At 46.8% G+C, this 17,540-nt stretch overlaps 1 protein-coding gene across 5 annotated transcripts in view; it reads left to right on the top strand.

Moving 5' to 3' along the window:
* The window catches only part of ABCC4 (ATP binding cassette subfamily C member 4), a 262,716-nt gene that overhangs the window by 77,985 nt on the left and 167,191 nt on the right, over positions 1 to 17,540 (top strand). For 3 of the 5 annotated variants that reach the window (XM_045480729.1, XM_045480750.1, XM_045480711.1), the window contains exons 5-9: positions 3,163 to 3,204; positions 4,005 to 4,094; positions 5,395 to 5,558; positions 6,876 to 7,001; positions 8,209 to 8,458. In XM_045480729.1, the coding sequence (XP_045336685.1) occupies positions 3,163 to 3,204; positions 4,005 to 4,094; positions 5,395 to 5,558; positions 6,876 to 7,001; positions 8,209 to 8,458 (672 nt within the window). The remainder of the gene's footprint in view (positions 1 to 3,162; positions 3,205 to 4,004; positions 4,095 to 5,394; positions 5,559 to 6,875; positions 7,002 to 8,208; positions 8,459 to 17,540) is intronic. The other 2 variants (XM_045480739.1, XM_045480720.1) reach the window with 1 other exon arrangement.

Genomic DNA, 17,540 nt, shown 5'->3' with positions numbered 1-17,540 from the left:
CTCATTCACTGTGCTATTGGTGTGAATGTATTTCACCTGTACGTATACCATGGAGTGTTACCATTTTTTGCTCTAAGCAGCCAGTTGTCTTTCAAATAAATTGAAAGGAGATTTTTAATCTTTTATGTCTACCTGCTTGGTTTCTCTTTATTCCTTATGGTACATCTGAGTTTTTGTCTGTTTGGCACCAGTTCCCTTTAGCTTGAAGACTTTCTTTTATGATTTCTTAAAGTTTAGTTTGGCTGGTGATAAATTCTCAGACTTTATTTGAAGATGTCTTAATTTCACTGTCATCGTTTGAAGTACATTTGTGTTGCTTATAGAATTCAGTTATTGTTTCCAGTCTGTTAGTTCTCGATAGATGTTCCACTGTTTGTGTCCATTGTTTTGGATGTCGGCATCACTTGATTGTTTCTGTGTGTGTAATGTGTTATTTTTCTTGGCTCCTTTCATGACTTTGTCTTTCTGGTTTTTAGCAGTTTGTGATGTGCCTAGGGAAAAGTCTTTTTTTTTTTTTTTTTTTTTTTTTTTTTAATGCTTCTTGGGGTTTGCTGAGATTCTTACGTATGAAAAATGAATATTTTCTACCAGACTTGGAAAAATTTCAGCCATTATTCCTTCAAATATTGTTTTCTTCCCAGGGTGCCTGGGTGGCTCAATTGGTTAAGTGTCTGACTATTGATTTTGGCTCCGGTCACAATCTCACAGTTTGGGAGTTTGAGCCCTGCATCAGGCTCTACACTGTCAGTGTGGAGCCTGCTTGGGATTCTCTCTGTCTCCCTCTCTCTCTGCCCCTCCCCTGCTCTCTCTCTTTCAAAAAAAAAAAAATTAATAAACTTAAAAAATTTTTTTCTTCCTTATTTTGTCATCCTCTTCCGGGACTGCCAATTACATGTGTTTCATTCCTTATTGCCCCACTGAACCTTCAAGCTTTTTTTTTTTTCTTCAATTTCTTTCGGTCTTTTCTTCTATTTTTCAGATTGTAATCTAAAAGGGTTGATGAATCTGGGAAGAGATCAGTGGAAATTTTCTGCAAATTTTCTGGAAATTTTCAGTGGAAAATTATCTAGTGAATTTTTCATGTGTACGTTTCATATTGCTCCTTTTGATAGTGCTCACTGCTCTCCTAAAATTACTCATTCTAATTCCCTTGTTATAACCAGGTTTTCCTTTAAGTCCTTGGACGTAATTTATAATGGTTGTTTTCTAGTTCTCATCTCTAGTTCCCAAATCTGGATCATGTCAGGCTCTACTTCTGTTGCCTGTGTTCTTTCTCCTTGATAATGGGTCACTTTTTCTTCTTTGCCTGTATAATAACTATTTACTGTGTTGGATACTGTGGGGGATAACATGATAGGGAGTTTTGACTAAAGGGTATTGATTGAGCTTGTTCTTCTAAGCGATTCCTGACAGGTCGGTCCTGTCAGGAGTGGATCTGTCTATCTACCTGTGTAACTATCCAGCTTCCTACTCTAGGTACCTGTGTATCCGTCTAAAATGGTGTTTCCATTTTAGATGAAGTCCAGGTGCGTGGCTCTTACTCTAGAGTATGATCTTTATTACTGAAGCATGGCCCTCCTGGTGTCTAAATGGAGTATTTGAGGTGCTTATGAAGATCGTTTTATTCTGGTTGGGCAGAAACTCCGTGTCCCCCAGCATGACCTCTGGAGTCTCTCTTGAGCCCACAGCTACCCCCCCCCCCCCCCCCCCCCCCCCCCGCTCCTCTGCTAAATCCCTACAGAAACTTCTGGGGCCTACCCTTCTGCCACCTGGCTTGCAAATTCCAGACGTTTCTGCAACTTGAAACAGCTGCCTCTTCCTCCTTGGCCCAGGGAAACTACAGTTCTGCTGGCAAATGCCCCCAGGCAGGAAGCCGGCCGTCCCGGGGCTCTGCTCTGGTGTTTCCCTTCTCTTGGCACACAGGGTCCTGCGGCGCCCGTGGTTCCTGCCTGAAACAGTGGCCTCCTATGTTCCGTCCAGTTTCTTAGATTTACGGGCAGGGGCGAGGGTGGGGGGGGTGGGGGCGGGAGTCCGGGACCAACCATTCTTTCAGGGGTGGAGGCAGCCTCCACCCAAGCAGTTTGCTTGGAAGGTGTGTCTTCCTCATTACCAACATTAATGACACTCCACTGTTTTTTTTTGTCCTAGTCAGAGTGTGACTGCTTTTCTTTGGACAGATGATTAATTTCTGTGTTGGCTGCAGCATTGTCCTTAACTTATGTGCGCTTTTGTTCCTGAGCCAGCCTTTGGTCTGTTACTGTACTGGTCACAGACATAACTGAATGACAAGTTGTCCTGATGGCCCGCTGAGAAGAGCTTGGTCTTTTGCACAGATTGTCATCTGCACCCTCTTACCTGTGGTCCTCGTTGTCAGTGACAGTCTGTCCGTGATGATTCTAATTGGGTACAGTAGTCTTGAGAAGTTTTGAAAACGATCAGTCAAAAAAAGTTTTTTTTAACGTTTACTTATTTTTGAGAGACAGAGCGTGAGTAGAGGAGGGGCAGAGAGAGAGAGGGAGACACAGAATCCAAAGCAGGCTCCAGGCTCCGAGCTGTCAGCATAGAGCCCGACGTGGGGCTCGAACTCACAAGCTGTGAGATCATGACCTGAGCTGAAGTTGGATGTGTAACTGGCTGAGCCACCCAGGCTCCCCGAAAATGTTCAGTTTTAGAATCAGTTTTATGTGCTATTGACTTACTTTAATTGTTAAAATTAGTTATCATGTATCTACTTCCATAGTGTATCTTCTACATGAGGGATTCACATGCATTTGTATGTAAAATTGGCTTTAAAAATACTTTCAAATGAGCCTTCGATAATTAAGGCACCGAGGTTTATTTCTTCCTGTAGGGGCATTTCTTTCTTTTTTCTTTATAGTTGGGGGGGGGGGGTGTAATTTTTGTGACTGATGTACTTATATTTATGTAACACTTTTTATTTTCCAAAGTGTCTTCCCTTATATCTGGCCCTTCCTTTCCATTCACATTCACACAGCCCTAGCACGCCGTCTTTTTTTACCCTTGCCTGGACCATCAGTGGTTCCTAATCCTCCCTTCTTATAAGAGTCTCCTGGCCAGTGACTTCTACAGTTGAATCTTCCTAGAGTTGCGTTTCTTGCTCTAATGTAAAAAGACATTTCCCTGCTCCATTCTGTTTTCCAGACATTAGCTGCTTTCCATTCTACTTTTCTAGCCGGATTTCAGGTACTCTTTACTCAGCTGCTTCTACGTTTCTCTTCCCTGACTCTGCATGCTGTTCCTTCCAGTCACAGTGTTCTTCCCTTCTCTCCATAGTTTCTCCTCCCCATTGTCCAGGGTCTGTCCTGCCCACAGTGTCACTCAATGGAAACTGTCGCCAGCTCCCTGTGCTGCTGTCCTTACTGTTCATTTCACGCTTGAATTACCGGTGCTTGTCCATATCACTTCCTATCTCTAAACAGGGAACACGCCTCCTCAGTCACCCTATCTACTGGAGCACTTGGTGTCCTCCACGTAGTGGATAAAGAGTATCTGGCATCCCACTCATAGGGCCCCTGGGGTCTGTCCAGGCAGCATCTGGGCTTATTTCCATTTCCAGAACCAGGAGACTTAAGACCCAGACGTTGCATGCAGAATTAAGGACTGGTTCCAGATATCTAGCTAGTCCGTCTCCTAATTTCTGTCCTTAGATAGCCTCTTCACTCTTGTAGAATGTGGCTCGAAATTACTTTAGTTGACTCCTGAGGACATATCCTTCTATACTTGGGGCTTGTCCAAACTCATCAAAACTGGGCTGAGGGAGTTGGCTTCTGCCTCTGTTGCTCTTGTTGATCCTCCAGGGACGTGGCTGCCACCACATTAGTCGAAGGCTGACCCCAGGTCCCTAGAGCCCTGCTGTCACAGGTCATCCTGCTCTCCCGACGTCACGCAAGACCCCATAAAAATACACTCCATGTTCCTAGTTCTCTGAGTGTGGCTTGGTATCACTGTAGGAGTATAATTCTCCATTCCCGTCTCTGTGCCAGGCACTTCGCCTTAGTAACAAGGCCATGGGAAAGACCACTACCGGCCAGATCGTCAATCTGCTGTCCAATGACGTGAACAAGTTTGACCAGGTAAGCTGCCCCTGAGGGGGCCTCTTTCCTTCCCACCCCTTACTCGGTTTAACTTACTGGAGTTTCTGGTGCCAGTTTTGGGTGTAGGCCAGACTTCTGTTGGGGACAAAGACGAGGATACTTTTTATCCGCGTCTCATTTCTTCTGTGTGCAACTTAGCTATGATAATATGTGTGGTCCAGCAGGTAAGAGTTCTGTTTGCTTAATGTGTTTACAGCATACTTACTTGAAGACTTCATAAGCAGACAGCAGTGTTCTTGTCCCGCTTGGTTAAAGGGTCCTAATAGTCCTTCAGGAGTGGGGCTTCTGAGCACACTGTGTTGGTATTGCTGAATTGTCTTCCTCCCTCTCTGGATGTTGACCTTCTGCTGGACAGGGATTGTTCTGGGCCTTCTAGAGTGCTTGCTACATAGGAAGTCTTTGATTAAAAAATGCCACATGGGTGATCCCTAGCCAGAAACAAACTGTTCTTCTGCATCCCACCGTGTTGCATTTACATTTACCTTATGAATAGATCACACTTTCTGGGGCATCATAGCTGCTGGTTGGATCTGTATGGCACTAGACCACTTCTCTTTCAATTATGCATTCATCAAACATGAACTAAGATTCCTATTCAGTTTCAGGGATGAATAAGGCTTAGTTTCTGCCCTGGGGAAGAACAGCCTATCAGGGAGAGAAATAAGCAAGTAATTACTAGAGAGCATGGTAGGTACCGTAATACAGGTTTTTGTGAGGTCCTGGGGAGCCCAAGGGAGGTGGGGCTGAATTTTGTAGTAGATGAAATTTGGGGGAACCCTGGGCCCATGCGTGGGGTAGACAGAATTGAAATCTTCCTTCTTTTTTTGGTTTAATTTTTAATGTTTATTTTGAGAGAGAGAGTGTGCACGTGCGTGTATACAAGTGGGGGAGGGGCAGAGAGAAGGAGAGAGAATCCCAAGCAGGCTCCACACCATCAGAGCAGAGCCTGACACGGGTCTCAAACTCGAGAACTGCGAGATGATGATCTGAGCTGAGATTAAGAGTTGGACGCTTAACGGACTGAGCCACCGGGGCGCCCCTTGAGATCTGCCTTCTAGTACTGGTGGTCGTGTTCTCCCTGGATGTCCCTGAAGCCTTCCCTGTGTCCTGGAACAGCTTCCTCTGGGGCGGATACTTGGGATCTTGGCGTTAGCAGGTTTAAAACCCACTGTGATCATTTCTGTGTAGGTTCCTGACTGTTCTTTGAGAGCAGATTGTTTCTGTCCTCACTGGTTTTGTGTTTCTGTAGTCCTAAGAAGCTTTGTCTTTTTCTTTTAAGGTGACCATATTCTTACACTTTCTGTGGGCAGGGCCACTGCAGGCCATAGCAGTGACTGCCTTGCTGTGGATGGAAATAGGAATATCCTGTCTGGCCGGGATGGCAGTTCTAATTATTCTTCTGCCCTTGCAAAGCTGCATCGGGAAGTTGTTTTCATCACTCCGGTAAGAGAAACACTGGTTCAAAAAATAGGTAATATGTATTTGTTAATATCCACAGTCTGCTCCATGCTTTTTTTTTTTTTAAAGTTTATTTTGAGAGTGAGAGAGTATGAGAGAGCAGTGGAAGGGGCAGAGAGAGAGGCAGAGAGAATCTCAAGCAGGCTCTGTGCTCAGGGCTCGATCTCAGGAACTGTGAGATCATGACTTGAGCCAAGATCAGGAGTTGGATGCTTAATCAGCTGAGCTACCCAGGCACCCCTGGCCCCTGCTTTTGTTCAAAAGCCAAACAAATGTCTTCTGTGATCTCTCCTTTGTGTTGGCTGTTCAGGCTTGGCCAGTGGAGGCTCCAGCTTTAGGCTGGAAAGGTGAAGACATCCACTGGCTCCTCCTGGCCAGCTTTTTGGGCACCGTGCCTTGTAAGTAGTGTCTTCAAGCAAAATTTACATATGATGATGTTATTTAAACATGTATTAAATAATGCGACAATTTAAATGTCTGTTTAGAGGCCCAGTTCTGGCTGCGTGTATTTTTGTTACACTTGTGTTAGAGCTGTTTCCAGGTGTGTATGTGTGTGCCTTGTTTATAATTCAGCGTGTCCACTAAATTTTATAAGCTCCCCAAGGGCAACGCCAACCTCAGTTATATCCTAGCAGCGTACATGATAGAAAAGTGGCTGGTGATGCAGAGCTTACTGGGGGTGAAGCAGGTGCCAGAGGACTGGGAGAGGGTCACGGTCAAGGTTGTCAGGTGGATGATGATGCGCTATTTGAAGCGCATTGAGTTCTTCTGTGTCTTTACCGGTGGTGTTTTCTCTATTTGAAATTTTCTTTCCCCTCTTAGCCATGGAGATATATGCTTTATCCTTTGGGTCCTGTTCCAAAACTGCTGGGACTCTGAAGCTTTTCTTGCTCCCCTCCTCGCCCTGTAGAATCAACAGCTCTTTCTTTTCTGCTCTGAAGCACTTTGTTACCATGTTATTATACTGCAGCCAACTGTATTATTGTTGTTAGATTCAGGCGCCTTTCTGCCTTCCCTACCCACTCATGACTTCCCAGAACAGATGGTTTGTATCTGACTCTCTCTGATGTCTTCCTTAGCCAATGTTGTAAGTTCTCCAAAAGACTTCTTGAATTGGGATAAATTGTTGACTTCCTAACTGAAGTCTTTCTCCATTTGTATTTTGAGTAGGAACTGCCTCTGCTGCCTGGGCAGAGTTGCTGTAGGGAAGCATTTGATCCCTGGTCTCTGACTGTGCCAGCTGCTGATAAGCAAAGTGGGGCTGTGATGGCTGTTATTCATCTCTCACGTCTGTTCCCTTAGGAATAAGACTGCGACTTTCACAGACGTCAGGATCAGGACCATGAATGAAGTTATCACTGGCATAAGAATAATAAAAATGTATGCTTGGGAAAAGTCATTTGCAGACCTTGTCACCAGTTTGAGAAGGTAAAGTTTCTGTGTATTTCACATCACGTTTCTATACTTTTCGATCTCCTGCTTTCACCGAATTGTTTGACAAGTCTCAATGAAGTTTTCACATTAAAATGTGGATTTAGGGGCGCCTGGGTGGCTCAGTTGGTTAAGTGTCCGACTTCTGCTCAGGTCACAATCTCATGGCTCGTGAGTTCGAGCCCCACGTTGGGCTCTGTGCTGACAGCTCAGAGCCTGGAGCCTGCTTTGGATTTTGTGTCTCCCTCTCTTTCTGCCCCTCCCCCACTCACACTCTGTCTCTCTCTCAAAAATAAACATTAAAAAATATTTTTTTTTAAATGTGAACTTAAATACTATACACCCCACTCTGTGCTTCTGCTACTCCAAAAACAAAATTTCAAATGTCTCTTAATACCCCAGATCCCAAACCAGCCATGATGGTAGTATTTGCAAATATGACATTTACACTGACGCTATAATTTGTGCGAATGTATCACAAATAGGAAAATTATAGAGATTGGACCAAACTGTCAAAATCAATATGATTCATTCCAGACAGAGACACAGATCCATGGAAACACTGGTCCTTTTTGTGTGGCTTTATGTTTGTAGAATGTTTTTCGGTCTGTGAGTTAAATATTTGATCAGTTGTGTGCCCCCGCCCATGGCCCCTCTCTGACAGCCCTGTGCTTCTGTTCCCTCTTGCACTTACTTCATAGGTACGTCTTCCTCTGCTTCGAGTGCACGCAGCTTCGTTCTTCCCTGGCCCCCACCAAGCCCGACCAACCTGGCTCGTCCCCCCAGGTTCCACTCACACGCGTCCGGCCCCGACTCCACTGTTCTGAGGGAGGCACCTCTTCTCTGTGCACCCACAGGGCCTGCACTCACTGTTTCTGTCCAGTGCACACATTTTGGGTTGCTTAGTCTCTTCTCCTTACGAGTTCATGAGTTCCCGGAGGGGACAGGCTGTGTCTGTCATCAGCAAGGTGCCCAGCACAGGACTTGTAGTCACGTGTGCTTGTTGAGTGAATGTTCAACCTGGTCTGATCGACCCAGAATGTTAACATGCGACATTACGCCTCCGTTTAGTTAAGGTGAGCAGAGTGGTTCTGAGCGTGTGGTCCTTGTGTTGGAGCCTGGAAAGGGGCCACGGGCAACAGGCGCTTGAACAGATGACGTGGATGTTGATGCTTCCTTCAAGCCTATATCCTCTCTTTTCCAGGAAGGAAATTTCCAAGATTCTGAGAAGTTCCTACCTCAGAGGAATGAATTTGGCGTCATTTTTCGTTGCAAGCAAAAACATCGTTTTTGTGACTTTCACCACCTACGTGCTTCTTGGCAAGGTGATCACAGCCAGCCATGTGTTCGTGGCAGTGACACTGTATGGGGCCGTGCGGTTGACGGTCACCCTTTTTTTCCCTGCGGCCATTGAGAAGGTGTCAGAGGCGGTTGTCAGCATCCGAAGGATCAAGGTTTGGCAACAAATAACCTTGTTTTTAAAAAAAAAAATTTTTTTTTAACGTTTATTTATCTTGGAGGGAGGGAGGGAGGGAGAGAAAGAGAGAGCGCGACAGAGCGTGAGAAGGGTAGGGGCAGAGACTGAGGGAGACCCAGAATCCGAAGCAGGCTCCAGGCTCCCAGCTGTCAGCACAGAGCCCGACCTCACAAACTGTGAGATCATGACCTGAGCCGAAGTAGGTCTCTCAACCGACTGAGCCACCAGGCGCCCCAATGACAAATAACCTTTTTAAGTTGTAGGTGGATTTTAAGCATAACACCTGATTTCATTTTATTTTTTTTTTAATTTTTATTATTTAAGTTTTGTTTTGAGAGAGAGTGCAAGTCGGGGGGAGGGGCGGAGAGAGAGGGGGAGAGAGAGAGAGAGAGAGAGAGAGAGAGAGAAAGAAAATATCCCAAGCAGGCTTCACCTTGCTGTCCATGCAGAGCCCGACAGGGGGTTGGAACTCATGAACATTGAGATCATGACCTGAGTCGAAATCAGGAGTTGGATGCTAACCCGACCGAGCTACCCAGGTGCCCCGAAACACCTGCTTTTAATTTGGTGTCCTCATGCTGTGGTTTAACTTTCTCAGCAGCCAAGCCCGTAGTCATTCCAGAATGTTGTACGTGTTCCCCTCCCTGTCTTCTTGGGGGTGTGCCCTACAGAGAACTAAGTGGCTGATCATTCATGGGGGCAGTGATAGCAGTGGCACAGGGCCTTTGATCACCTGCAGGGTGATGAAGATGTCTGAGGCAGGAGGAAAACGAACAGATCTGCTCTCTTGTGCCAACTCAAATGATTCAGTAGCGACAGTATGCAGTTTTGGGGGAAGAAGATTCCTCTCTAGGTCAGGAAGGAAGGAGCTTGCAGAAGGGCCCTGGCTCCTTGGGTGGGGAGATGGCCTCAGCCTCACCGTTACTTCTCCCTGATTGAAGATGGGTTCTATCCCCCATGGATGCCTGCCTTGTGGTCTCTGAGTAAGTCTTTGGACCTCCACCTTTTGCCCCCTGTTCCCCTGTTTACTTGTTTTCCTGCCTCAGCCCGTTTCTGGGAAGGTCTTTCAAATATGTCCCCTGCTTCCTACACCCCTCCCCCCCCCCCCCCCCCCCCCCCCCCCCCCCCCCCCCCCCCCCCCCCCCCCCCCCCCACCGCTGCCTCCTTTTCCTAATTAGCTGTCCCTACGTTGCCCAGGGCAAATAATATCGCCAAGATACAGGCCGACTCAGGTGTTTGTGTGTTTATAAATAGGTCTAAAATGAAGATAAATACGCTCTGCTGAGGGGACCTAGCCATGAACTTGAGTGCCTGGGCTTTACGAAAAACCTAGTTTGTTTTGTTCCTGTTCCTCCACAGTGATGGATGTGTAGTAGTATGTTTCTACTGAAGTTCTATGGCTCTGCGTATGCCTTTTTTTTTTTTTTTTTTTTTTTTTAGTTTTATCATAAAAGCTGAGATTTTTTTTTATGATGAATTACAAAAAAATGTTTTAATGTTTATTTTTGAGAGAGGGAGACAGCGTGGGCAGGGGAAGGGCAGAGAGAGAGGAAGACACAGAATCCAAAGCAGGCTCCAGGCTCTGAGCTGTCAGCACAGAGCCCAATGCAGGACTTGAACCCACGAACCGTGAGATCATGACCTGAGCTGAAGTTGGACGCTTAACCGACTGAGCCACCCAGAAGCCCCAAAGCTGAGATTTTTTATCATGAAATTTCTGTCCTGTAAAAAAATATTACTCATGAGAGAGATCGGTCTTAGGGAGCCAGTTCTGGTCCCCAAGTTTGTCATGCTTCCTCCCAGGGGCTTCCAACAACTTTGTTAAAGTTGTGGCCCATGCATTTCAATAAAATTTCTGTTTTGTAGCGTTTGCATCTTGAAAGAGCACATCTAGGAAGATACTTTGGCCACAGTGATGTTCTAAGCATACTTAGAACCTTTCCAGATGCCATCTTCCCATGCACATTTTGCTGTCCTTTTGTGACTGTCGCTGCTGCAGCCAGCGCTTAGTGAGGTCCGGGCACATTGTCTCGGGTCATCCAGACAGCAGTTCGTGAGCACTAGTGTCTCCACTTGACCGGTAAGGACACCGTTCCTGCAGCAGGTGAACCAGTGTGCCCATCCTCACACAGCTTGCACACAATGCACTGGGATTCTTCCCAGACCCTGGTTTCTTACCCCTTGTTACGTCACCTCCACTGCCTTCCTAGGACCTTCCGGCACGTGGAGTATTTCCTCACGTGTAGTTTTCATCATCCAGTCTCATTCTGAAGAGACCTGCAGGGGTTCCTGCAGACTCAAAATTTTAAGCTCTGGGTTTAAGCACAACTGGCCCATGTTTCCCAGTGCACGACCCTCCATTCTGGCCCCGGGTGTGGGGGAGGGGAAGGGCTTGTCTCTGTGATGTGCCACATTCATATGCGCTTTGGGGTTTTTGCCCATGCTGTTCATCTCAGGGGGTTGCCTTTTTTTCTGTTCTTGATTTAGGTAAATGCTGCTGAGTCCCCCAGCCCCTGCAGTCTTCCTCCAGCACTTTTTCTCATGCGAGAGAGAGAGAGAGAGAGAGAGAGAGAGAGAGAGAAAGAGAAAGAGAGCAAGAGAGTGAGCAGAGAAGGGGCAGGGGGAGAGAGAGAGAATCCCAAGCCCCAACGTGGGGCTCTATCCCATGACCCCAGGATCATGACCTGAGCCGAAATCAAGAGTCAGGTGCTCAACCGACTGAGCCACCCAGGCTCCCCAAGCTTCCATATATATGTGCAAGGCCAGTACCACACCGTTCAGCATCATGGCATGTGGCTGGTTCTGACTCGACAGGACTATACTAAGCCCCCTGACAGCAGATGATATCTGATAGTTCTTTTGCATAGTGGCTGGCCCATGTTGGGCATCTACTGGGCCTCAGGTAAATACTGAATTAGTTAGTGGAAGCAACACTAATTCAGGGTCAGTGTAGACTCGCTGGCCTGGCTTCTGGCCTGGGCTCTTAGGTCTTATAGATAGTTAGAAGCATCCATCTTCTTTGGTTAAAAACATTAGTTTTGGGGCGCCTGGGTGGCGCAGTCGGTTAAGTGTCCGACTTCAGCCAGGTCACGATCTCGCGGTCCGTGAGTTCGAGCCCCGCGTCAGGCTCTGGGCTGATGGCTCAGAGCCTGGAGCCTGCTTCCGATTCTGTGTCTCCCTCTCTCTCTGCCCCTCCCCCGTTCATGCTCTGTCTCTCTCTGTCCCAAAAATAAATAAACGTTAAAAAAAAAAAAAACATTAGTTTTACTGGCCATTGTGTAATAAAGGAAAATGAAAACCATGTGGCTTTATGCTAAAGTGCATCTTGAATCCAAAGGCAATCTAGAGACAGAATGCTCTCTTTGAAGGTCAGTCTTTTCTTTCCTCTTACGGTTTTCAACTGACTGGGTGAGGCCCACCTACCATCATGAAGGATAATCTGCTTTAAAACCCACTGATTTAAGTGTCAGTCTCATCTGAAAGGTACTTTCACTGTAACATCCAGATGTGTTTGAGCAAATGACTGTGGCTTAGCCATGTTGACCCATAAAATTAACCATCACACCCACTGGAATCTCCCGTCTCCTCCTTTGAACTCCCCGGATGTGACTTTGTCCTCACTTCCCGCATGTGTGGGATGGATGTATTCTCCTCCCCGATCTCCAGGCTTCTGAAGACAGGCGCGGTGCCTTGTCCATCTTTGCATTCCTCACCGCACATGCTCAGGAGATGTGCCACTGTATTATCCACGTCTGTGAGATGCTGCAGGCATTCAGCAGTTGAGCGTTGTTTTGTGATACATAAAATCACATAGCACGAAAGGCATCTTGCAGAAGGTTTTGAGGGAGTTGTATCCAAATATTTGGGTGGGACTTTTGATTGCTTTTCTGCTAAAATGCAGCTGAACTGTGTCTGAGGCTGGAAATTCTTCCCATGGAGATGTGTCCAGTAGCATCAAAGGTATGACTTGCTGAGAACTTTGAATTTTCCTGGGTCTGACTTTGTCAAGCCCCTTTGTGTCCTGATGAAGCATCTTTGATTTGGGCTTGAAAGCCCAAGTCTTCTCTCCTTTGTATAAAGTTTCTGGCAGAAAGGTGGGCCTAGGGATTTAGAGTTTGTTGAGCAGAAGTTGTTTTCAGTAGAGGTGGGACCAGTGGCCGAGAAGGTTGGTGAGAAAGGGGTGGTTAGCATGGCAAACTGCTTCATGGTGGCTTTGAAGTAATTATTGAAGTATCTTTTTTTCTTTTAGATCTTAGACTTTTTTCCAACCCATATGGTTTCTATAACCCCTTAAGAAATTTAGATCTCAAGTACATCAGAATCACCTGGAGGGCTTATGAAAAGTAACTCATGACAGTTTGGGGACTCTGAGTCTCTGGGTCATGCAGGGCCCGAGGTATCTGTGTCCTAGGCAAGTGTGCCTGTGTTATCTGAAAACATGCCACACATGGGAAACGTTGCCCCAGCTGCGGGAAAAAGCACACAAAGCCAGAATGTGCTTAGCAAAATGTAAAAGATGTCAGGGTCATGTTAAGACTAAAATCAGTGGACGGGAGAAACTAATACCTGTCTTGGTTTGTGCTAGACTTTTGGGGGGCCCATTTAGAATTCCTTCAGTCACCCCACAAAGTAACTGAGCACCTACCTCAAGCCTGGGGCTGTGTTAGATGTGTATATACAATGATAAGCAAATGCACAGAAGTCTTGCCTGCTTAGAATTTCTGAAGCATCGAGAGGGAGTTGATAAATGCTCACACAGTGACATTCACTGTTAATGTGTGTTTCGTGTCATCAGTCAGTCTTTGGAAGAAAAAGTCTGATGGGATGCCTGGGTGACTCAGTCGGTTAAGTGTCCAACTTCAGCTCAGGTCATGATCTCATGGTCCATGGGTTTGAGCCCCATGTCGGACTCTGTGCTGACAGTTCAGAGCCTGGATGGAGCCTGCTTCTGATTCTGTGTGTCTCTCTCCACCTCCCCTGCTCATGCTCTATCTCTCGAGAATAAATAAACACTAATTTTTTTTTTTTTTTTTTTTTAAGAAAAAGGCTGAGGTCCTATGAGGTGCTTTGTAGACACCGCTGTAACTTTGGAGGTGGGGCTTCCTGGGAAGGCTGAAGGAGTTCCGTGGAGAGTTACATGTGTTTGTGTGTGTGTGGGGGGGGGGGGGGGGTGGGGGAGATAGGAGGCTGATACTCTGCATTTTTGGGGGGATAGTTATGTGGCAGAAGGTCTTATTAGAAAGCGCTTGGTGCACCAGAAGGAGATCCATGTATTTGACGATGAGGGCGCAGAGAGAGGCCTGAGCGGGGGGCAGAGCACCTTATAGACCACAGGAAGGTTTTTTGCTTTTGCAGAGCTCACTCTGCCGGCAGCCCAGGGACCGGATCAGAGGAGGTTGGGGTGGGGATCTAGTGTAGAGCAGGAAGTGTTCAGAGGCTAATGCAGTCCAGGAACCGGGTGATGTGGTTTGGATCAGGCTGAACTAGACGCAGTGAGATTTGAGAGCCACTCAGGAGCACGTACCTGACACAGGTAATAGGCAGTGAATATAATGGACTGATCCAATGTTCACTCCTCTTTCCTTCCCTGCCTCTCACGTGTTTTGTGCAGTGAGAGGTAAAAATGGCAGCAGGCGAGGAAGAAAAGATGCACTGAGGACACTCACCAGGTAGTCAGGACTAGGCGAGGTTTGGCTCGTAGAGGGTCAGAAGCTTGGGAGGCGCCCAGAAGTTGGCTGTGACACTGTCTCCTGCAGCCTGGGACTCAGATGACGTTTGGGAGTCCCAGAGGTAAATGCAGCACACCTCTCCACCTTCAAGGTGGCGCTGTGATCCCCAGCCCTGGGGTGAAGCCAAACGTGGGCTGTAGAGTGTATGTCTTCTCTTCCACACACACTTGTCAATTTCCTTTTTTTCCACGTACTGAAAATGAAGGATTTACTACGAAGGTATAGGCCCAAGAAGTTCCTTCTATTTTTCTCTTAGTGACATTGAACGAGTCCAATAGGATTATAAAAGATCTTGTCTTAACTTCAAAGCAGTGAAAGTCTTAACGATGTCTACACCCAGTAAAGTGAGGTTATAGTGTTCACAAAGCTGCTTAGGTTTTTGCCTAGCAGCCACTGTGAAGTCAATCTTGTTGGCTTGAGTTCTGACGGCTGATGCTTTCCCGCATGACCTGTTCTGGGTATGCACTTCATGGCTTTAATGGCAATTTAATGTCAGCTTTTTCATCAGCCTGAGCACTTGAGAAAAATCCAGCCAGCACATCTGGCACCTTTATAAGCCGTTCATGTGTTGAATGGAGCCTCATTTAACCACCGGGAGACTGTGACTCCTTTCTCCACTCAGACCTATTATTTACGGACAAATGCTCGATAGATTTACTTCCTCACTGTGTGCATAGTTTCTCTTTTCTTTCTTTCCTTGAAGGTGCAGAATTTCTAATCTAATATGCACATACTGAATTTTGAATTTTATGTCTTGGTAATATGCTTAAGCTAAAATTTGAGTTTTATTCTGTCTAGACAAGATTTATGACACCTACAGCCTTCTGCTTGTTGCCATCTTAACTCATACTGTGTAAGGCTGTAGTGATCTAGTCAGTGATTACATTCACTTGAACCAGCCGTAGAGTCGGGTTCTTTAGGGGTTATCGTGACATGCTGACCCTTTGCTAGCCTCAGTGTGGGGTTTGAGTTGGGCTGTTCGTAAGTGCGTGAACGGCATAGTCTTCTCCCTCGCCATGACTTAATATCCCTTTGGGGATTCAGAAGTAGGGTGGGCAGTGCCAGCTAGGGCCCTTGTGAGCTGGTTCCCAGGAGGATTAGCATTTGAGATGGGTTGGGAAGGAAGGGTTGGTTCAGTACTCAGAGTATCAAGGCGGAGGGCACTTGGGGAGTGTGAACTTAGGTGCTCATGGGTCACTGAAGGGTTTTAAGCATGGCGGACGTTCTCAGAGGTGTTTCAATGAGATCATGAGGGAGTGTGGGGTGCCTAGGTAGCTCAGCTGGTTAAGCAACTGACTTCGGCTCAGGCCATGATCTCCTGGTTCATGAGTTAAAGCCCTGCATCAGGGACTCTGCTGTCAGTGTGGAGTCTGCTTCGGATCCTCTGTCCCCTTCTCTCTGCCTTTGGCCCACTTACGCTCTCTCACTCTCTTAAAAATGAATAAACGTTAAAAAAAATAGGAAGTGGTGTTAGGTTTGACAGTGTTGGGGATGCTGGGGAAGGAATCGGGAGGGTATAGGGAGACAGCAAAAAATTGTGTCGGTGTTGTAAACAATTGGTGGTGAGATTCCGAAATTACGTTGTTTCAAGAGGAATGAAGAATTGGAGGGATCGGAATTGTTGCGGAATAGGCAAGAGTTGCTGTCTGGGTGACTGTGGGAGAGCTGGTGTGGAAGAGAAATCAGGGCCATGCTGGGTTTAAAGCCTGCAAAGGAAGGCGTCCTCAGACCATCGTCTGTCCATTCTGCTTCCCTGTTAGACACGGGCATGGGGCAGAGAGGAAGGTTCTCAGCGAGCCTGGACGAGTGGAAGCATCTGTGAGCAGACCTCGCCTCCCGCAAGCTGCGTCTTTGAGAGAAATGCACAGGAACACGTTTTCCTTTTCCTGCACAGAAGAAACTTTGCATATTCAGCTTTAATCACATTTGTAGCTTTGCAGCAAGATAGACAAGATTTTAATGACTTAAAGAGTGTTTATGGTTTTTAGAGTAGCAGTTGACTTCTGTGTTGTTCTCCTGAAACATCTTCACATGCTTATTTCAGTTGCTTCCTATGTTGGTTAGGATGAGGTTTGCCCGTGGGTCCTAGAATACCCATGTTAAAGCTGCTTACACAGGTAGTTCATTTTTCTTTCCTGAGCAAACCTTCGTGAGGTTGTGTGTCAGTTTGCTAGCGCTGGGGTCGCAAAGTGCCACGAACTAGGTGGCTCAGAGCGACAGGAATGTGTTGTTTCACGGTTCTGGAGCCAGAAGTCTGATATCAGGGTGTCCTCAGGGTCGTGATCCCTCTGAAACCTATAAGGGAGAATCCTTCCTTGCCTTCTCTAGTTTCTCGTGTGGCTGGCACACCTTGGAGTTTCTTGGCTTGTGGTTGCCATCACTGTAATCTCTGTCTTGGCTGTTTCCTACCTCTATGTATCTCTCCTCCTCCTTCTCTTCCTCCTCCTCTTTACCTCTTTCCCTCTCCCTCCTCTCCACCTCCTTCTCCTCCTCCTCCCCACTCCTCCTCCTCCTCGCCTCTTTCCCTCTTCCTCCTCCCCTCCTGTCCTCCTCTCCACCTCTTCCTCCTCCTTCTCCTCCTTCTCCTTCTCCTCTTTTCCTCTTCCCCTCTCCCTCCGCCCCTCCTCTCCACCTCCTTCTCCACCTCCTCCACACTCCTCCTCCTCCCCCCCCCCCTTCCTCCTCTTGTTTTCCTTTAAAGATTTTATTTCTGAGTAATCTCTGTGCCCAATGTGGGACTCAAACTCACAGCCCCAAGACTGAGAGCTACACGCTCCACTGACTGAGCCAGCCAGGCGCCCCATTGTGTCTTCTTATAAGGACACCAGTCATATTGGATTTAGGGGTCACCCTACTCCAGTATGACCTCATCTGAATCAGCCACATCTGCAATGACCCTATTTGCAAATAAAGTCACATAATTGAGGTAACTGGGGTTATGACTTCATCCTGTCTTTCTGGGAGGGCACGATTCACCCCATAAGAAGTTCCATGGCTAGTATGCTCTTCTGTGGCTTTAGAGGCCCAGACGCTTTCCTTCTTGCTTGTGGCCTTGCCCAGAGAGTCATGGGCCAGAGAGGCTTTTTTTTCCAGGAAGCAACCTTATTCCTGCCGGCACTGCTCAGTTGGGTTCGTACCCGAAGAACTGAGCCCCGAACGCCGTGTGGCATAGTTTTTCATACGTTTTTTACTTCTTTGTCTCTCATATGTAGTAACATACAAACATGTAGTCTGATTAAGTGGTCTCATGTTACAAGGTCATGAGGGATGTGGTCACGTATGCATATAACCAGGTTGCCTTGAGGGTTTTTTTTTTTTCTTTTCTCTTTT

The sequence above is a fragment of the Leopardus geoffroyi genome, chromosome A1 (assembly GCF_018350155.1).
Source record: "Leopardus geoffroyi isolate Oge1 chromosome A1, O.geoffroyi_Oge1_pat1.0, whole genome shotgun sequence".
Lineage (NCBI taxonomy): Eukaryota > Metazoa > Chordata > Mammalia > Carnivora > Felidae > Leopardus > Leopardus geoffroyi.
This window is presented reverse-complemented; position numbering and strand designations above follow the sequence as displayed.